Source organism: Sciurus vulgaris (genome assembly GCF_902686455.1).
Source record: "Sciurus vulgaris genome assembly, chromosome: 18".
Classification (NCBI taxonomy): domain Eukaryota; kingdom Metazoa; phylum Chordata; class Mammalia; order Rodentia; family Sciuridae; genus Sciurus; species Sciurus vulgaris.
In genome coordinates this window covers 11,551,713-11,570,227 of record NC_136479.1, presented here as the reverse complement: position 1 = coordinate 11,570,227, position 18,515 = coordinate 11,551,713, and the positions used below count along the sequence as shown (strand labels likewise).

Genomic DNA, 18,515 nt, shown 5'->3' with positions numbered 1-18,515 from the left:
ATGATAAACAAAAGTTAAAAGAATTTACAAATAGAAAGCCTGCGCTACAGAATATCCTCAACAAAATATTCCATGAGGAGGAAATGAAAAACAACAATGGAGGTCAGCAAAGGGAGGAAATATCTTAAAGGAAAATCCATTCAAAGGAGAAACCAAGCCAAGTTAAAAACCAAAAATGAGCCCAAATGACTGGGAATACACATCATATGTCAGTAATGACCCTGAACGTTAATGGCCTAAACTCATCAATCAAAAGACATAGACTGGCAGAATGGATTAAAAGGAAAGACCCAACAACATGCTGCCTTTAAGAGACTCATCTCATAGAAAAAGACATCCACAGACTAAAGGTGAAAGGATGGGGGAAAAAACTACCACGCGCATGGACTCAGTAAAAAAGCAGGGGTTTCCATCCTAATTTCAGATAAAGTGGACTTCAAGTCAAAGTTAGTCAGAAGGGATAAAGAAGGACATTTCATACTGCTTAAGGGAACCATAAATCAGGAACATAATGATTGTAAATATTTATGCCCCAAACAACAGTGCAAATCCTTCTCAATTCCAGGAATCAAATAGACCACAACACAATAATTCTGGGTGACTTTAACACACTGCTGTCACCACTGGATAGATCTTCCAAACAAAAACTAAACAAAGAAACCACAGAACTCAATAACACAATCAAAAACTTAGACTTAACAGATATATAAAGAATATTCTATCCATCAGTGAGTGAATACACTTTCTTCTCAGCAGCACATGGAACCTTCTTGAAAATAGACCATATGGAGCTGGGGAGATAGCTCAGTTGGTAGAGTGCTTGCCTTGCAAGCACAAGACCCTGGGTTCAATCCCCAGCACCAAAAAAAGAAAATAGACTATATGTAATGCCAGAAAGCAGTCCTTAGGAAATTTTTTAAAAAAGAGATACTGCCTTGTGTTCTATCAGATCATAATGGACTGAGAGTAGAAATCAATGACAAAATAAAAAACTGAAGTTACTCCAACACCTGGAGTCTAAGTAATATGCTACTGAATGAAGCATGGATAACAGAAAATATCAGGGAGGATATAAAAAAATTCTTAGAGGTAAATGAGAACAATACAACATATCAAAATCTTTGGGACACTATGAAAGCAGTACTAAGAGGAAAATTCATTGCATGGAGTGCATCCAAGAAAAGAATAAAAAGTCAACAACTGAATGATTTAACATTCCAGCTCAAAGCCCTAGAAAAAGAACAGAACAACATCAAAAGTAGTAGAAGACAGGAAATAATTAAAATCAGAGCTGTAGTCAATGAAATTGAAACAAAAGAAACAATTCAAAAAATCAACAAAACAAAAAGTTTGTTCTTTGAAAAGGTAAACAAAATAGACAAACACTTAGCCACACTAACAAAGAGAAGGAGAGAGAAAACTCAAATTACTAGAATTTGTGATGAAAAAGGAAATATCATGACAGACACCACTGAAATTCATAACATAATGAGAAGTTTCTTTGAAAATCTATATTCCAACAAAATAGAAAATACCGAAGACATCGACAAATTTCTAGAGACATATGCTCCTCCCAAACTGAACCAGGAGCACAAACACAATTTAAACAGATCAATATCAAGCAATGAAATAGAAGAAGCCCTCAAAAGCCTACCATCCAAGAAAAGCCCAGGACCAGATGGATTCTCAACCGAGTTCTACAAGTCCTTCAAAGAAAATCTCATTCCAATACTTCTCAAAGTATTCCAGGAAATAGAAAAGGAGGGAACCCTACCAAACTCATCCTGCAAAGCTAATATCACCCTCATACCCCAACCAGGCAAAGACACATCAAGGAAAGAAAATTTTAGACCAATATCCTTGATGAACATAGATGCAAAATCCTTAACAAAATACTGGCAAACAGTATCCAAAAACATATTAAGAAAATTGTGCACCACAATCAAGTGGGGTTCATCCCTGGAATGCAAGGATGGTTTAACATCTGTAAATCAATAAATGTAATCCATCATGTCAATAGACTTAAGGATAAGAATTAAATGGTTATTTCAATTGACACAGAAAAGGCATTCAACAAAATACAACACCCCTTCATGCTCAAAACACTAGAAAAAATAGGGATAGTAGGAACATACCTGAACATTTTAAACGCTATTTATGCTAAGTCCATGGCCAACATCATTCTTAATGGAGAAAAACTGAAAGCATTCCCTTTAAAAAAAGGAACAAGACAGGGATGCCAGGCTGGGGATATAGCTCAGTTGGTAGAGTGCTTGCCTTGCAAGCACAAGGCCCTGGGGTTCAATCCCCAACACCGCAAAAAGAAAAAAAAAAAAAAGAAAAAAAAAGACAGGGATGCCCTCTTTCACCATTTCTATTCAACATTGTACTTGAAATACTAGCCAGAGCAATTACAGACTAAAGAAATTAAAGGGATACGAATATGAAAAGAGGAACTTAAGCTGTCACTATTTGTCACTATTTGTTGATGACATGATTCTCTATTTAGATGATCCAAAAATCTCCTCCAGAAAACTTCTAGACCCCATAAATGAATTCAGCAAAATAGTAGGTTATAAAATCAACACGCTTATATCTAAAGCATTTTTATACATAAGTGATGAAACATCTGAAAGGGAAATGAGGAAAACAACTCCATTCATAATAGCCTCAAAAAAAATAAAATACTTGGGAATCAATCTAACCAAAGAGGTAAAAGATCTCTACAATGAAAACTACAAAACACTGAAGAAAGAAATTGAGGAAGACCTTAGAAGATGGAAAGATCTCCCACGTTCTTGGATAGGCAGAATTAATATTATCACAATGGCCATACTTCCAAAGGCGCTATACAGATTTAACACAATTCCAATTAAAATCATTATGACATTTCTCATAGAAACAGAAAAAGCAATCATGAAATTCATCTGGAAGAAGACCCAGAATAGCAGGAAGAGTGTTGTAGGAGGTATCACTATACCAGACCTTAAACTCTACTATAGAGCAATAATAACAAAAACAGCACTGTCCTGTCACCAAAATAGACAGGTAGATCAATGGTACAGGATGGAAGACACAGAGACATACCCACATAAGTACAGTAACCTCATACTAGACAAGGGTGCCAAAAACTTACAATGGAGAAAAGATACCCTCTTCAACAAATGGTGCTGGGAAAATTGGAAATCCATATGCAGTAAAATGAAATTAAACCCCTATCTCTCACCCTGCACAAAACTCAACTCAAAATGGATCAAGTATCTAGGAATTAGACCTGAGATCCTTCACCAAATAGAAGAAAAAGTAGGCCCAAATCTCCATCATGTTGGCTTAGGACCAGACTTCCTTAACAAGAACCCCATAGCACAAGAAATAAAAGCAAGAATCAATAAATGGGATAGATTCAAACTAAAAAGTTTTTTCTCAGCACAGAAAGAGAGCCTACAGAGTGGGAGAAAATCTTTTCCACACACACTTCAGACGGAGCACTCATCTCCAAAGTTTATAAAAACTTAAAAAACTTTACACCCAAAATACGAAGAACCCAATCAATTAATGGGCTAAGGAAATGGCAGACACTTCACAGAAGAAGATATACAGGTGATCAACAAATATATGAAAAAGTGCTCATCATCCCTAGTAATTAGAGAAATGCAAATTAAAACCACCCTAAGATTTTATCTAACTCCAATTAGAATGGCTGTTATCAAGAACACAAGCAATAATAACTGTTGGCGTGTATGTGGGGAAAAAGGCACACTCATACATTGCTGGTGGAGTTGCAAATTGGTACAGTTACTCTGGAAAGCAGTATTGGAGATTTCTCAGAAGCTTGGAATGGACCCACCATTTGACCCGGCTATCCCACTCCTTGGTTTATACCCAAAGAACTTAAAATCAGCATACTACATTGATGCAGCCACATCAATGTTCCATAGCAGCTCCATTCACAATAGCTAGATTGTGGAACCAACCTTGATGCCCTTCAATTGACAAATGGATAAAGAAACTGTGGTATTATATACAATGGAATATTACTCAGCCATAAAGAAAAGTAAAATTATGGCATTTGCTGGTAAATGGATGAAGTTGGAAAATATCATGATAAGTGAAATAGGCCAAGCCCAAAAAACCAAAGGCCGAATGTTTTCTCTGATAAGTGCATGACAATATATAACGATGGGGGGTGACAGCGGGGAGAGAAGAATGAAGGAACTTAGGATGGTGTAGAGGATAAAGGGGTGGGAGCGGGTGGGAATGGAAAAACAGTAGAATGAAAGACAGTATTACCCTATGTATATGTATGATTACATGAATGGTCTGAATATACATTGTGTACAATCATAGAAATGAAAAGTCATACCACATTTATTAAAAAAAATTATAATATAGTGAAATGATAGTTACAATTGATTTGTTGGAAAAAAAATTCAAACTCATTTCTTTCAGATTTTATTCTAGCCTTTGCCACTATCTAGTTATACGGTCTTAGGCATCTTACAACTTTTGTTAGTTTAAAGGTTTTTGGGGGGACAGGTAAAGTAGTGTAACAGAGTGGACTAAATGGCCTTTGGGCTTTTTTGTGTGTGCCAGGAATTGAACCCAGGGTCACTTTACCACAGAGCTACACACTCAACCCTTTGTATTTTGGGACAGGGCCTCACTAAATTGCTGAGGCTGGCTTTGAACTTGTGATACTACCTCAGCCTTCCAAGTCACTGGGATTACAGGTCTCTCACACCTTCTGCATCCTTTGGGCTCTTAAAGTCGTTGGGCAATCATTAGTAGTTGGCCATAATTCATACTTATTGTTGCTTAAAGATATTTATTAGATTGAAAACAATCAAATGGTCATCAATAGGAAACAGGTTAATTATGATACATCTACTAACATCTCCAAAATCTTAAGCAAAAAATGTTAAGGTGCTGCACAGTATGTAAAGAAACGGTGGAATGTGTAAGCACCTCATATTTTATGAATTATACATTTTGTACTGAATGACATGATATATATTCATCATGTTTACATTAAAAGTCTGATACTAATAACATGTAATGCCTGTCAGCAGCACTTTGCTGAGGCAGGAGAGTTGTAGGGACACTTCACTATGTACCATTTTATGTTTTGGGAAATTTTTTAATTTTAACTTTTTCTGGTGCTAGGGGTCAAACTCAGGACCTCTCATATGCCAGTCAAAGGCTCTACCACTGAGCTACATTCTCAGCCCTGCATTGTATTAGTACTGGGAACTAGGTTTAGGACCTCATGCTCTACCACAATGCTGTAACTCCAGACCCTGGATTTTGCAATATGGAAATACATTACCTAGTCAAAGAACATTTCCAGTTAGGCACAGTGGTGCATACCTGCAATCTCAGCTTCTTCGGAGGCAGAAGCAGGAGCCTTATAAATAAGAGGACAGCCTGGGCAACAGAGTGAGACCCTGCCTCCAAATAAAAATATAAAGCGTTCAGGATATAGCTCAGTGGCCGAGCACTTGCCTAAAGTGTGAGGCCCTGGCTTTGACACCCAGTTCTGCCAAAAGAGAATTACATTTAAAATTTTTATTTTAAAATTGGGAAAGGCCCAAAAAGTTTATTTAGTGTTGTTTAAACAAATCAGCACCTATATTCAGTAAGAAGATTTAAATAGTTTTTGTTTTGCTGTCATCTTCTGCTTCTAGGCACACTCAGGGGGCACCTGTGGCTCACTAATCATAGGTCTTAAGAACCACTACTATTTACCCAAGATAAAATACAATCTTACTGCCACTGAGAGGTCATTATGTAATAAAAGTTTTTCTCTACAGATTCATACATATACCCTCTACGATGTCCTTGGTTCTATGGTACATTCAAGTTAACTCTTCTCTAAGTTCCTAATTGTACTTTTAGAGTCATCAAATAAACTGTGCTTAGCTGGTGAGATATATATGCACATGCACACACACATATATATGTTGCATTGTTGCATATATAAATTACTTAAAAAGAATTTCTGTAGATGCAGTGGTGTGCATGCCTGTAATCCCAGTAACTTCGGAGGTTGAGGCAGGAGAATCACAAGTTCAAAGCCAGCCTTAGCAACTTAGAGAGACCCTGTCTCAAAATAAAATACAAAAAGGACTGGGGATGTAGGTCAGTAGTTAAGAGTCTGAGTTCAATTCCCAGTACCTCACCTCCCCCCCCAAAAGAATTTCTGTCATATGGTTCATAAATTACTGGTTTAACCCAATTTTTTGTGTAAAATGCACATCATAAAATTTACTATCTTAGCTAGGTGCGGTGGTGAATACCTGTTATCTCAGCTACTCAGGAGGCTGAGACAAGAGGATCACAAGTTTGAGGCCAGCCTCAACAACTTAGCAAAAAAAAAAAAAGAAAAAAATAGAAAGGGCTGGGGATATAGCTCAGTGGTTAAGCACCCCTGGGTTCACTCCCATATGCCAAAAAATATATATTTTTTAAGTCTTAACCATTTTTCTTTCTTTTTTTTTTGTGGTGCTGAGGATTGGACCTAGGGCCTTGTACTTGGAAGGCAAGCACTCTACCAACTGAGCTATATCTCTAGCCCCTTAATCATTTTTAAGTATACAAGTCATTCACATTGTTATGCAACCAGCACCGCCATCCATTTCAGGAACTTTTTCATCCTGTAAAACTAAAACTCTACACTCATGAAACAACTCCCCATAGCCCCCTCCCCCAGTCCCTGGCAACCACCATTCTACTTTGTCTCTATAAATCTGATCACTCTAGGTACCTCATATCAGTGAAATTACAAAGCATTTGTCTTTTTTATTTTAAGGTGCTAGGTATCAAACCTAGGACCTTGTACATTCTAGGCACTCCTGCTATCATTGAGTTTCCCCCAGCTCTGACTTTGTGACTGGCTTATTTAATTTAGCACATTATTATTACTATTATTATTGAGGCACTAGGGTTTGAATCCGGGGGTGTTCCATCAGCCCTTTATATTTTATATTTTGAGACAGGGTCTCACTAAGTTGGTAGGCTGGCCTCAAATTCGCCGATTCTCCTGCCTCAGCCTCACAAATTGCTGCGATTACCGGCATGTGCTACTGTACTTAACCTGAGTTAATTTTTTATAAAAATATCTAAAATTTTTTGGAAGTTTCCATACAAAATATTGTGCCATTAAAAACAAACAAACCACTTTTAGCCCAGTGTGGCGATATGCACCTATTGTCCCAGCTGTTCACGAGGATGAAGTATGAGACTAACTCGAATCCAGGAGACTTAAGGTCCCTTGTACAACACAGCAAGACCCTACCTCAAAACAAACAAACCCCATTTTGCCTATAACTGGAAATTTTAAAAGGAAACTATGTCTATATTACACAAGCAATGTTCTTACACAAGCAATCCATAAGAGGAAGGCAATTCCAAATGAATATTAGATTATCATTAAAATATGCAATAGGCTGGGTGCAATGGTGCAGGCTGTAATCCCAAAAGCAGAGACAGGAGGAGCACCGGTTTGAGGTTAGCCTCAGCAACTTAGCAAGGCTGTAAGCAATTTAGCAAGACCTTGTCTCAAAACAAAAAGGCTGGGGATGTAGCTTAGTGGTAAAGCACCCCTGGGTTCAATCCCCAGTACTAAAAAAGAAAGGAAGGAGGGAAATCAGGGTATAGTACAGTGGCAGAGCACTTGCATAGCAGGTAAAAGGCCCTGGGTCTGATCCTCAGCTGTGAAAAACTGAAATAAAATAAGCAATTAAATCAGATTTTAAATCCTTGGGGAACTGGGAAACTCAAGTTGTGGGTATTGATTGACTGACTGACTGATTGTACGGGGGATTGAACCCAGGAGTGCTTAACCATCGATGTGGCTCGATGTGGCCTTTTTAAAATATTTTATGAGACAGGGTTTCACTGAGTTTCTTAGGACTTTGCTAGGTTGCTGAGGCTGGCTTTGAACTTGCAATCAGCCTCATGAGCCACTGGGCTTACAGGTGTGTGCCAACCATGTGCCCAATGTACTTACATTCTTATTCATTCAGAATATGTGAGACATTATTTTCCATTTGAATGCTGAAATGCCTTCATAAAAAAGTCCATTTTAAAAAACAACTTATTGGGAGCTGGGGTTGTGGCTCAGTGGTAGAGCGCTTGCCTAGCATGTGTGAGGCTCTGGGTTCAATTATAAAAATAAAGGTCTATCAACATCTAAAAACATATTTTAAAAAAATAAAAACCAACATTTTAAAAACCAAGCTTGTTTGGAATAGCAATTTATTACGGTTTACAATTCTGGCAATAGATAACTTCTTCAAAGCTGGAAAACTGTCCCAACACTGAAACAGGTCAACTTGGCACAGGCAGTCTACCATCTGAGATGGGTCAGAGCTCCACATGGAAGTTTCCAAAACGAGATTTAGAGTAAGTACTGTTGCTTTTATAAAGTTGGCAGTTAAATCTGTAGAAACATTGGTCAGTTCTGGAAAGAAAAAAGCGATTTTTATTTGAGGTGATATTTATATAAACATGATAATCTAGAGTGGAACAAGAAAATTGGGGAGTTGCTGAGTCTCACTTTCTCTACCAGTAAAGTTTTAAATAGAGAAGTAGCTGATAGATTATCTAGATTATCTATTATATAGGTTATAGCTTAAATGACATGTAACAACAATTTGGAAGGAAAACATCATATGCATCCATTTTACATCTATTCAAGCTCCTCTGTTTATGTAACTTTGGAAAAATTACCTAACCTGTCAATATCGAATCTCAAAAAGGCGGTAACAGTGGTGCCTAACTTTTGATTGTTGTGATAAAATGCCTGTAGATAGCTTAGTATCATTGTAGCGTATTATAAACACCCAACAGTTATTATTTTTAATAAATGCTTCATGTGTGTGTGTTGATTAAAAAATAACACAGTTGAGTCACCTGAGGATAAGAAAAATAGAGCAATCTTTCATAGTTGTAGATCCAGGTTTCTCAGCCTCACACCAAGGAGGTTTTGGCCAGGTAAGTCTGTGTTGTGGGGTTGCCCTGTGCATTGCTAGGATGTTTGCCAACACCTCCACTCATTAGATGCCAGTGGCACCCCTCCCTACCCCAAGTTTCTGCTTCACTGTGGACGCTCAATAGGAGCCTCAAAGAGTGCTTGCCTAGCATGTTCAGAGCCCTGGGTTTGACTCAAATAACTACAGGGAGGAAAAAAAAATGACGACGAGCTGGGGCATCAGTTTCAAGCTAAGCACTCCAAGGGCCTGCCTTTCTGGCCTTTGGCTTTCCCAGGATCTGGGCAGTCCCATATCTTAGGGACTCCAATGATGCGGAGTACCAGGCAATAAAAGGAGGTCTCTAAATCTGAGAGTAGGAGGCTCAGCAATTCACCTTTTCTTAGGCCAGCAAACCAAACGAGGAAAATCAAGGGCTCAGATTTGGGTGTCACTGAGGCAGAGTGAAGGCAACAGTGTTGGTGGCAGGTCTAGCCTTCCAGGTCCTATCCCCCTTGAGCCAGCTGTTCGTGGTCAGGTGAATGCCTCCAAATGACACAATTAGAGTAGCCAGATAACACCCTTGATTTTGCTTTGTGGTCCACAAAGTCTAAAATACTTATTATCTTGACCTTTAAAGAAAAAAAAATCTATGGACCCCATTTTATATAAGTATTAATCTCACCACCGGTATACAGAAATGTGTTAGAGCACTTGGTGTTTATTCACATGTCATCTCTAGCGAAAAAAACGTGTTATGTATAAAAATAAATATCTGAAAGTGTTCTGCAAGATGAATATCCATGGAACCCACGCTTTGGCTAGGAACTGCTGCTAGTACCTAAGAGGTCTCTTTTCAGCTTATAAATTTATGAGTAAGACCTTAGCAATCAATCTCTATTACTGGCCTGTTGCCATTACTTTACAGTGTAGGCCACAAGAACTGGAAACTATGAACACAACTGAACCCTGCTTAAAAAGCCTTCAAAGTTTTCCCAAATGCTTACAAGATTAATGGTATTCTCTGGAAAGACGCTTTACCATCTAGCCCCATTTTAACTCCTTAAACTTCAACTTTAGACACTCCATATTCCTTTCTCTCTCTCCAACCTCCAAACCTCACTCACCCTGAACTAGTGTCAGGCTATTCTTTGCAGATGTGTTTCCAACAAGCCATACACTATTATACCTCTGTGCCTTTTTGCTGACGCTTTTCCCTTCACAAGGAATGTTCTTGCCCGTCTTCATCCACAGAACACCTAACTTCAGGATGCAACTCAGATACTTCCCACCCAGACACTTGTATTCTCAAAGCATTCTGTCTGTCTCCCTTGATAGATCGTTGAGTGCTTAGAGAACAGGGTCTTTGTATGCAGCTCTGAATCTCCAGGGCCTAATATAATGCCTGGAATGTGCTAGAAATTCAATAAATGCCTAGTCAATGAATAAATTACAAGGGCATTGCTTGGTTCTTTCTGTCAAAAAGATAATTTTTCCATTGGTCTGCTAAGGAGCCAACTCCTCCTCTTTCCTTAGCTATAATTCTCTCTGCTTTAGTTACTTCTTTGATTCTGAGAACAAAGAGTACAAAGGTTTCTCATGGCAAGATCTGCATTCTTTTTTTTTTTTTAGGAGAAAACCACTTTTAATTGAAAAATAAAGCAATACATCTCAAATAAGACTCTGTTTAAACAAACAACATAAACTGTAATATGTTGAGAGAAAAGGCTTTCCTAAGTGGTATTGTGAAATTTAGGTATCAGTATTAATACAGTTTCCCTCCTTTATCCTGACAAATATTTAAAATAAGAACTTTTCCCCATGAATCTAATTTCCATGAATTAAATGTGTACAGGTTTATCCCTATTTTCAACCCACTGACAAAGGAGGGGAGATTTTAAACAATTATTTCCACACTTGAGTTCCCAGAGAAAAGCAAATACCAAAGTAAATATTTTCCTTATGAAAAATCTTATATGTAAAACACACAAGACTATTAATATTTAACTCATTCACAAAACTTCAAAACACAATTTATCAAGATGACCTCTACAACAACTTTCCTTTAAAGAACTTTGCAAATTTCAGAATGGTTTAGGTTGACATATCAGACATATTAAACGTTGAAAGAAACTACTACTAAAGTTATTGCTTTAAACTGGAAAAAAACAAAACAAAACTATGATCGAAGTACCTTTCTAAAAAGAACTCATACAGTTGTTCTTAAAATTATACTCATGTTAACTACAGAGAAAATGTTAAAGCATACAGTAAACATCACTCTTAGAATAACAGAGCAAAGGCATTAAGATGTATGGCTATTTGTGTGATTGTTATTACTATCTATAAATAAAGTCATTGCTGTTTGACTGAAAAAGGTTTTTACAAAACTTCACTTCCAAAATTAACATTTTTATTAAATCAAGTTTAAAAAAATGTTCACTGTAGAAAAGTCAACAAGGGTTTTAAGAAAACCAAAATATACCTTTTTATACAATATATGTATATATTAGCAGCAAACTACTGAGATTTTGATCTTTTAGTAATTTTAAAGAAAGCATAAACATTGTATATTAGTATGGAATGTCAGTGAATTAACTTTATCCTTTTTTTTCTCTGTGATTTGGCCCTTCTATAAAATACTTTATGATTCCCATTACAGAATATTAAGAACAAACTTAGTTTTGACTACAAAGCAGTGAAACTGTGGCTGGTAAAGTCTGTTTTCACTACATCATAGCCACGCATTATTTTTGAGAATAACAAATGAGCACCATAACAACAGGTAATTGTGTGTAAACTCAATTTTTAAGGTGTAATAGCAACCAACTTATACCACTTAGCATTTGACTGCTTTTAAAAAATTTGGTGATATACAAAATTTTAATCAAATCAGATAATTCAATCCTATATTGCTTGTTCATTTTTAAATCCTTAATAAAAATTATGTATAACCTGACAAACTGCATGCAAAGATATATATGCATATGTATGTTATGTATATATACACAAAAGTGTATGTACATATATATCTTTAGCTTTGAATTTCTTTACATTTCTCATTTAAGTATATCTGTAGAATATAATATCACCAACTGAAAGTTTTTACTAAGTTTCATCTTAGCTAATGAGAAACACTGGCTATTGAAAATTCTGTGGCAAATCCACTGTTATTCAGCTTAGTACTTCAGCTTACAAATTAGTCAAACAAACAAGATTGAATTACCAACTACCCAAAAGAAATTTTTCTCTTGATATTTCCTTCTAATAGCAAAAAGGAAATGTTTTTACAATGAACTTTTACTTTTTAAAGAGTTAAAATTATTAAAGAAATCTCATTAGTCTTCAAAAATACTAAATGTTATATAAATACAATTTTCTTATAGTTGAATACTTCAGCTATAATCTGTGTTTAAAAAATTTCCTTTGGATTCTTCTATTTAGCACTTCAAGTTTTCATTCTGCAACTCTGACAACTGGCTCAGATTTGTTAAGTTTATATCAATCACGTCTTTCAGAATTTGCTACTGTGTGATACCTGTTTATAATAAATAGGAGAAATTGCACCAAATTTCAAAAGCAACATAATAATAAAGAAAAATTCAAAAATATGTAATATAAAAAAAGATAAAAGTAAAACAGGGATTCCCTTTTCACTACAACCTTAGTGAAATACAATCCTTTTTATCCTTTTAAAGTAATGTCATGATTGTCATTTTTTAACTTGTCAAGAGGATAAAGTTTTTGGGTGGCCCAACCTTTATTTTTGAATTAAAAAATTTAAAACAATAGACTGAATTACTTTTATTAATATACACACCAAGTTGCTGAAACGGTGACTTCATGTAGTTTTCCCCTTAAAGATGGCACTTGCAGGTACAAAGATGCAAAGATGTCTACAGGCTTCAGATGTTTACTTGAAAAGATTCTTCAACAGCAGTTTGATATTGGGTTTCTTCATCTAGTTGAAGATTCACAAATTCTCCATAATCAAACTGATGTCTTTGATTTAGATGACTAACAAAATTTCTAGTAATCTGGCTAGGATCTCCCCAAGGAAGAGACACACAAATAGGACATGTCACAGGAACTATCTGAAATAGGTGGTTACTGTTACAGTGATCAGGTAAACGCTGTCTGGTAAAATGTGACTCTTGACACAGGGACACTGAAAGGTGGGATGCCCAGAACTTGTACTCTCTGGGTAAGTTTCTGTGTTATCAGATGTGGACGTTTCACTCCTATTACTATTCCCTACTGAATCTTGAGATATCTGAAAGTTTGGAATGATAGAAGAAACACCATATTCATCCTGATACTTCTTACAAGATTCATAATGATGTCTCATGCGATAGAATTTAATCTGCTTTGCACAGCCTCTACAGCTACCGAAAACTTCCTCATGATATTTTCAAGATCTAAGGCCCGTTCTGGACACGCTCTTTCTCTTCTAGTCACATTTCCACGACATAGGGGACAATGTATTCCACTTTTTCTCATTGCAGTCAGGAAACATTTTCTACAGAAAGCGTGCTGACAGGCCGCGGTGGTCCGCACGGGCGTTTTGAGCACCTCCTGACAGACCGGGCAGTAGAAATCATCTTCGGTGTAGGACGTGGCCGCGGACAGCTCCTCGGCCATGACCGGGCAGAACTAGGCGATGGCGGCGGTGCCGGCGGCGGTCAAGGTGGCGGTGGCGGCCCGGGCCGGACTCCCTGCGCGGAACCGGGGGGCAGGGGAATCAAGATCTGCATTCTTTTATCCTTGTTTAGGTTTACATTGTTCCTGTCACTGAGTAAGTGTTCAAGTCTCTAAGACTTGGGTGAAGAACTACTTCAATCACATAAATTATCTGAAAGACTAGAGTTTATGGACAGGAAAGTAATCCCTTCCAATAACAAACTCCTTTCCTTCTGGGATTGGGGTTTGTTACTTTTTTTGCTCTTTATCTATTTTTTTTTTTTTTTTTTTTTTTTGCGATGCTGGGGACTGAACCCAGGGCCTCCCACATGCTAAGCAAGCTCTCTACTATTGACTGCTATCTGTTTTGCGGGGTACAGGGTCTTGCCAAGTTGCCCAGGTTGATCGCAAACTTGGGATCCTCCCACCTCAGTCTCCTGAGCAGTTGGGATTGCAAATGTGTGGTTTAGTTTTAGCTTTTGTTTTTGTGGTGCTGGGGATTGAGCCCAGGGCTTCACGAATATTAGACAAACATTCCACCACTGAGCTGCAGCCCTCGCTGCCCCCGCCTTTTTTTTTTTTTTTTTTTTTTCTTAGAAATAAACATGGGTCTCTGTATTTCATGTTATAATCCAAGTGTTCAAATTACAAAAAACCAAAATAGCCAAAATGCTTTGCCCCTAAAGAACACCTATAGAATACATATGTATTATATGTACATTCTCTTAAAGGAGAGTTGGAATAAATTTTAAGGAAATAAGGAGTTTGACTTCCACCTAATATTCAGTTGTTTTCCTTACTGGAATGAAACCAACGAATATGAACTATTAATGAACATCTTTCTGAATGGTATGTTTAGCATGTTGATCAGTTTAGACAAGGAGGACACCTACTGCTCTGCTCTATATCGTAGAGCAGTTAACTTTTGCAACAGAATTGGAGACAAAGACCAGGAAACTCATGCAGAGCAATGCATACTATTAAGAAGCATTTAACCCAAAGCCAAGGAAAGTCACCAATTCTAACCTTTCCTACTTTTCTAATTGACAAGGGGTTGGGGAAGTAAGTGGAATTTGACTTCAACAACCTTACCCATAAATTCACTAAGCAGTGTAGCACCAAGGATTTGTAGTTTAGTAGAAAGCTCATGTGATAGTACAAATTGCCAAACGTTTTCCAAACTTCAAAATATTTGAAGTTTCGCTTGTACAATTAACTCTTACCTTTAAAATGATTCGTGTAAAATACTTTTTACTTAAATAAATGTATTTCAAAAAGCATCCATTCCTGTTGTAAACAGAAAACCAGTATCACTTAGATGTTTGTGACCATGTTATTAAATTCTAGCTGTGTACAGCTTTTGCCCACTGAAGCATTACAGAGGTGTTAAAGGGGACTACACCCCAACTTAATCTCCCTGATAAAAGCAAAAGGACCGAAAAAACGAACTTCCCCACCCCAGGACTTGATGTCATTTAATATGTGCTGTACCACCTTAAAACTTCCTGTTCCAGAAACCTTGCAGAACCCAAATCTCCCACCCATCCCAAAAGAATGTAACTGCTACTCTCTCTAAGCCTAAATAAAAGGAACTGATGTCATTATCTGCTTGAGTAGGCAAAACCTTATCCTTATCCACACAGTGTACTAGTGCTGGCTTCAATCCCCAGTACCCAAAGCGGGGAAAACCTAAAACAATAACGACAACAAAAATACTACCAATATTCGAAATGACTAATCCACAAAGGCCAAAGCCACTTCACTTCCACTAACTTTGTTTTTTCAAGCAAGAGACAACCTGGTCCAAAGGCACTTACTTGGCAGAGGCCTCTGCAGTCAGTCAAACGGCTGAGGTCTGGTCCCTACTAAAGAGGATGAACTTTATTTGCTGCCCACAAAGCTAGAGCGCTGTCAGTGGGGGCAGACTGCTGGGACGCGGAGGCTGGATCTGCCTTGTCAGTAGGGACAGACTGCTGGGACCCAGTGGCTGGATCTGCCATATCAGTGGAGACAGACTGCTGGGACTCGGAGGCTAGATCTACGATGTCAGTGCGAACAGACTGCTGGTGCTGGGACGCGGCGATGTCAGTGGGGACAGACTGCTGGGACTGGGAGGCTGGATCTGCAGCCTCAGAGACAGGTGTCATGGGGTCGGGGATCTGCTGGGATGGTTTCTGGATGGGTAATGGCAGACTCTCAAAAACCTGAGCCACTATCTTCTTAGACATCTCCAGGAGATCTGAAGACGGATTTGACGGCTCCTGCAATAAAGAGCTGTTGGAGAACTGCTGGGAGTGATAAACCGTCACGAAGTCCCGGATCTCCGGAGAGGGCTGCAGGCCCACATTCTGAAAAGACTGGGTGGACAAAAGTGGCATTTCAGAAACCTGGGGTGTCAGAGTCTGGCTTTCGGAATCCTTAACACTGAAAAGCTGAGATTGAGGGAACTGAGAAAGATTCTCGCTTTGCGTGGCCACAGATACCAGAGAGTGGTCCCGAGAGAGCACAGGCATCGAGGGGTGGCTCTGGGCGAGCCCAGGGACTGCAAGCTGGCTCGTCACGGGGAGGGTGACTGGAGGCCGGCCTGCAGAGGGCAAGGAAACAAGGATGTCGCTCCGAGTAGGAGGAAAGGCATCGGGCTTAAGAGCAGAGAGCAAGGGAGTCACAGGCTGGCTCCTGCAGAACTGGATGGGTAAAGGCGGCCGCCGTTCCCCGGAGTACTGCGGGACCACGGGCCACTCCAGATGGGTCCTCGCCGCAGCTGCGGGGCCTGGGGCGCCAACCGCCTCCGAACGCCCGTCGTCTGCGGGCGTGGGGCCCGCACGCTCCTCGCCGACGTCTCCGGCGTCCACGCTCTTCCGCCCCCCTTCGGGCGGGTCCGGGACCGACAAGCTCCAGGGGGTGGTCTGCGGAGTCAGCCGGGGCGAGCGCCCCCGCAGCCGGCGCCGCCGCACCCGCTGCAGCGCGACGGCGAAGCTCGCGAAGGTCTGGGAGAAGCGGAGGCTGACGCTCCGGCGTATGTTCCTCACCACCGAGCCCGAGGGCCTCCGGGGGCCGCTCGGCAGGGCGTCCTCGGGGAGCAGCTCGATGTTGCCGGTGTACCAGGAGACCCACCAGAGGAGACTGAAGAAGATGATGATGGCGCCCAGGTAGAGCAGCATGTCGTAGAAGAACAGGTCGGCGAAGACGCCGGTGAACAGCACCGCCGCGCCCACGGTGTCGAAGAGGACGCCCAGCCAGAAGAAGTGCCTGCAGCGGCCCAGGCCCGACCGCTTCCCGGTCATCATGCTGGTTTTACTTGGAAACTCCATGGGCTCCCACGGTCGCCGCCTCCACGTCCGCAAAAGGCGATCCGGCCGGCCAGCCGCGCCGCCACAGGCCGGCTTTGACCGCTAGGTTCCCATGGCAACGCAAGGGGCGGGGCAGAGGGGGACGTGGGGTCGCCCCTCGCCGGTCCTGAGAACGCGGGGCCCGCCTGGAGATGTGCGCCTGCGCAGTACGCCCCGCCGCCCGCTCTCTGCGCCTGCGCGGGGCTCCGGAGTCAGTCAGCGAGGTTGCGTCCGGGGGCCTTGGCCTCCGATACTCGAGCTCAGCGGGCATTGAAGTTACTTATCCAGACCCTCGACCGGCAGTCGGGGAGGGATCCAGCTACATTCCTCTCCTCCACGTCCTCACCTTCCTACGCGAGGGTGAGGTCTTGAACGACGGCAAAGGGACAAGGACGCTCTCCCCACACTCTCCCCACCAGCTGGAGCGCAGCTTAGCCCCAGGCGCAGCCATTATCCGAGGAGTGCCTGTTTTTCTTTTGTTGTGGCGGAGAATTGGCTAAATTAGGGTTTATTGATAGGCAGATCGTAATTTCCCTCTTATCTCTCCGCCTCAAAGCGATGACTGTTGACATACTTGCACTGGGTAGTGGCAGGCCGCCAGATGGGTTCTGCTAGGGGCCACTCCAGTTTCTTCACTCTGGTTGCTGAACCGCGTTTGTTTACCTATTTGCCCAGACCCTCAATATTTGGACTAAAAAGGGGGACTGCTTTTAGGTTAAAAGTGGATTTTAAGACGGGCGTGGAGGCGCATGCCTGTAATCCCAGCGGCTGTGGAGGCTGAGACAGGAGGATCGCAAGTTAGTGAGGCCCACAGTAACTTAGTGAGACCAAGTCTCAATAAAAAAGGTGAGAGGTGCTGGGGACATGGCTCAGTGGTTAGGCGCCCCTGGGTTCAATCCCCAGTACCAAGAAGAAAAAAAAAAAAAAAAAAAGGAAAAGAAAAAAATACTTTGTCCATACTCAACAGTTGAACTAAGAAAATAAATGTGTCAAAAATAGAAAAACTCGGGCTGGGGTTGTAGCTCGTGGTAGAGTGCTTGCCTCGAACGTATGAGGAACTCAGTTCAATTCTCAGCACCGCATATAAATAAATAAAATTAAAATCCATTCACAACTAAAGATTTTTAAAAATAGGAAAACTAGACAGAATGAATCGGACATAACTTTCCTATGTTCATATATGAATACACAGCCAGTGTAACTCCTCATCGTGTACAACTTCAAGAATGGGAAGTTATACCTCATTACATATAATACGTCAAAATACCCTACTATCATGTATATATGAAAAGAACAAATTTTAAAAAAGAAAAGAAAACCAACCTGGGCCGGCGCTGTGGCGCATGCCTGTAATCCAGTGGCAAGAGGACTGCAAGTTCAAAGCCAGTCTCAGAAATTTAGCAAGCCCCCTGTGTTAGAAATATCAGGGTGCTGTGCAAGACAGTTTTACTTCTGTAGAAGGGTGTGCTACCACTTTGTTATATATTAGGAAACTCAGGCTACAGGTGTAACTTTGCCAGAAAAGAGAACATTAACC

General features: G+C 40.3%; 1 protein-coding gene and 1 pseudogene across 4 annotated transcripts; both read right to left on the bottom strand.

Moving 5' to 3' along the window:
* Window positions 1–8,239: 8,239 nt before the first annotated feature.
* Window positions 8,240–17,065, bottom strand: LOC306649814 (uncharacterized protein). Of its 3 annotated transcripts, none has more exons than XR_013760719.1 (3): window positions 15,467–17,064; window positions 14,873–14,936; window positions 8,240–8,461 (listed from the first exon to the last, which is right to left on the bottom strand). XR_013760719.1 is itself a non-coding variant. In XM_079121140.1 (3 exons), the coding sequence occupies exons 1-2, from the start codon at window positions 16,958–16,960 to the stop codon at window positions 15,515–15,517; spliced, it is 1,407 nt and encodes a 468-aa protein (XP_078977266.1). In that variant the 5' UTR covers window positions 16,961–17,065; the 3' UTR covers window positions 8,240–8,461; window positions 15,467–15,514. The 3 variants fall into 3 exon arrangements, 2 of the variants coding, with proteins under 2 accessions (XP_078977266.1, XP_078977265.1); XM_079121140.1 differs by lacking the exon at window positions 14,873–14,936 and having other exon boundaries at window positions 15,467–15,701; window positions 15,741–17,065; XM_079121139.1 differs by lacking the exon at window positions 14,873–14,936 and having other exon boundaries at window positions 15,467–17,062.
* LOC306649301 (E3 ubiquitin-protein ligase RNF138-like) lies at window positions 12,832–13,625 on the bottom strand (annotated as a pseudogene). The gene has a single exon. The product of its transcript is annotated as an E3 ubiquitin-protein ligase RNF138-like (transcript).
* Window positions 17,066–18,515: the final 1,450 nt, after the last annotated feature.

Coding starts and splice junctions, on each gene's coding strand:
- LOC306649814 (XM_079121139.1), bottom strand. CDS start 16,960: ATGGAGTTTCCAAGTAAAACCAGCATGATGACCGGGAAGCGGTCGGGC.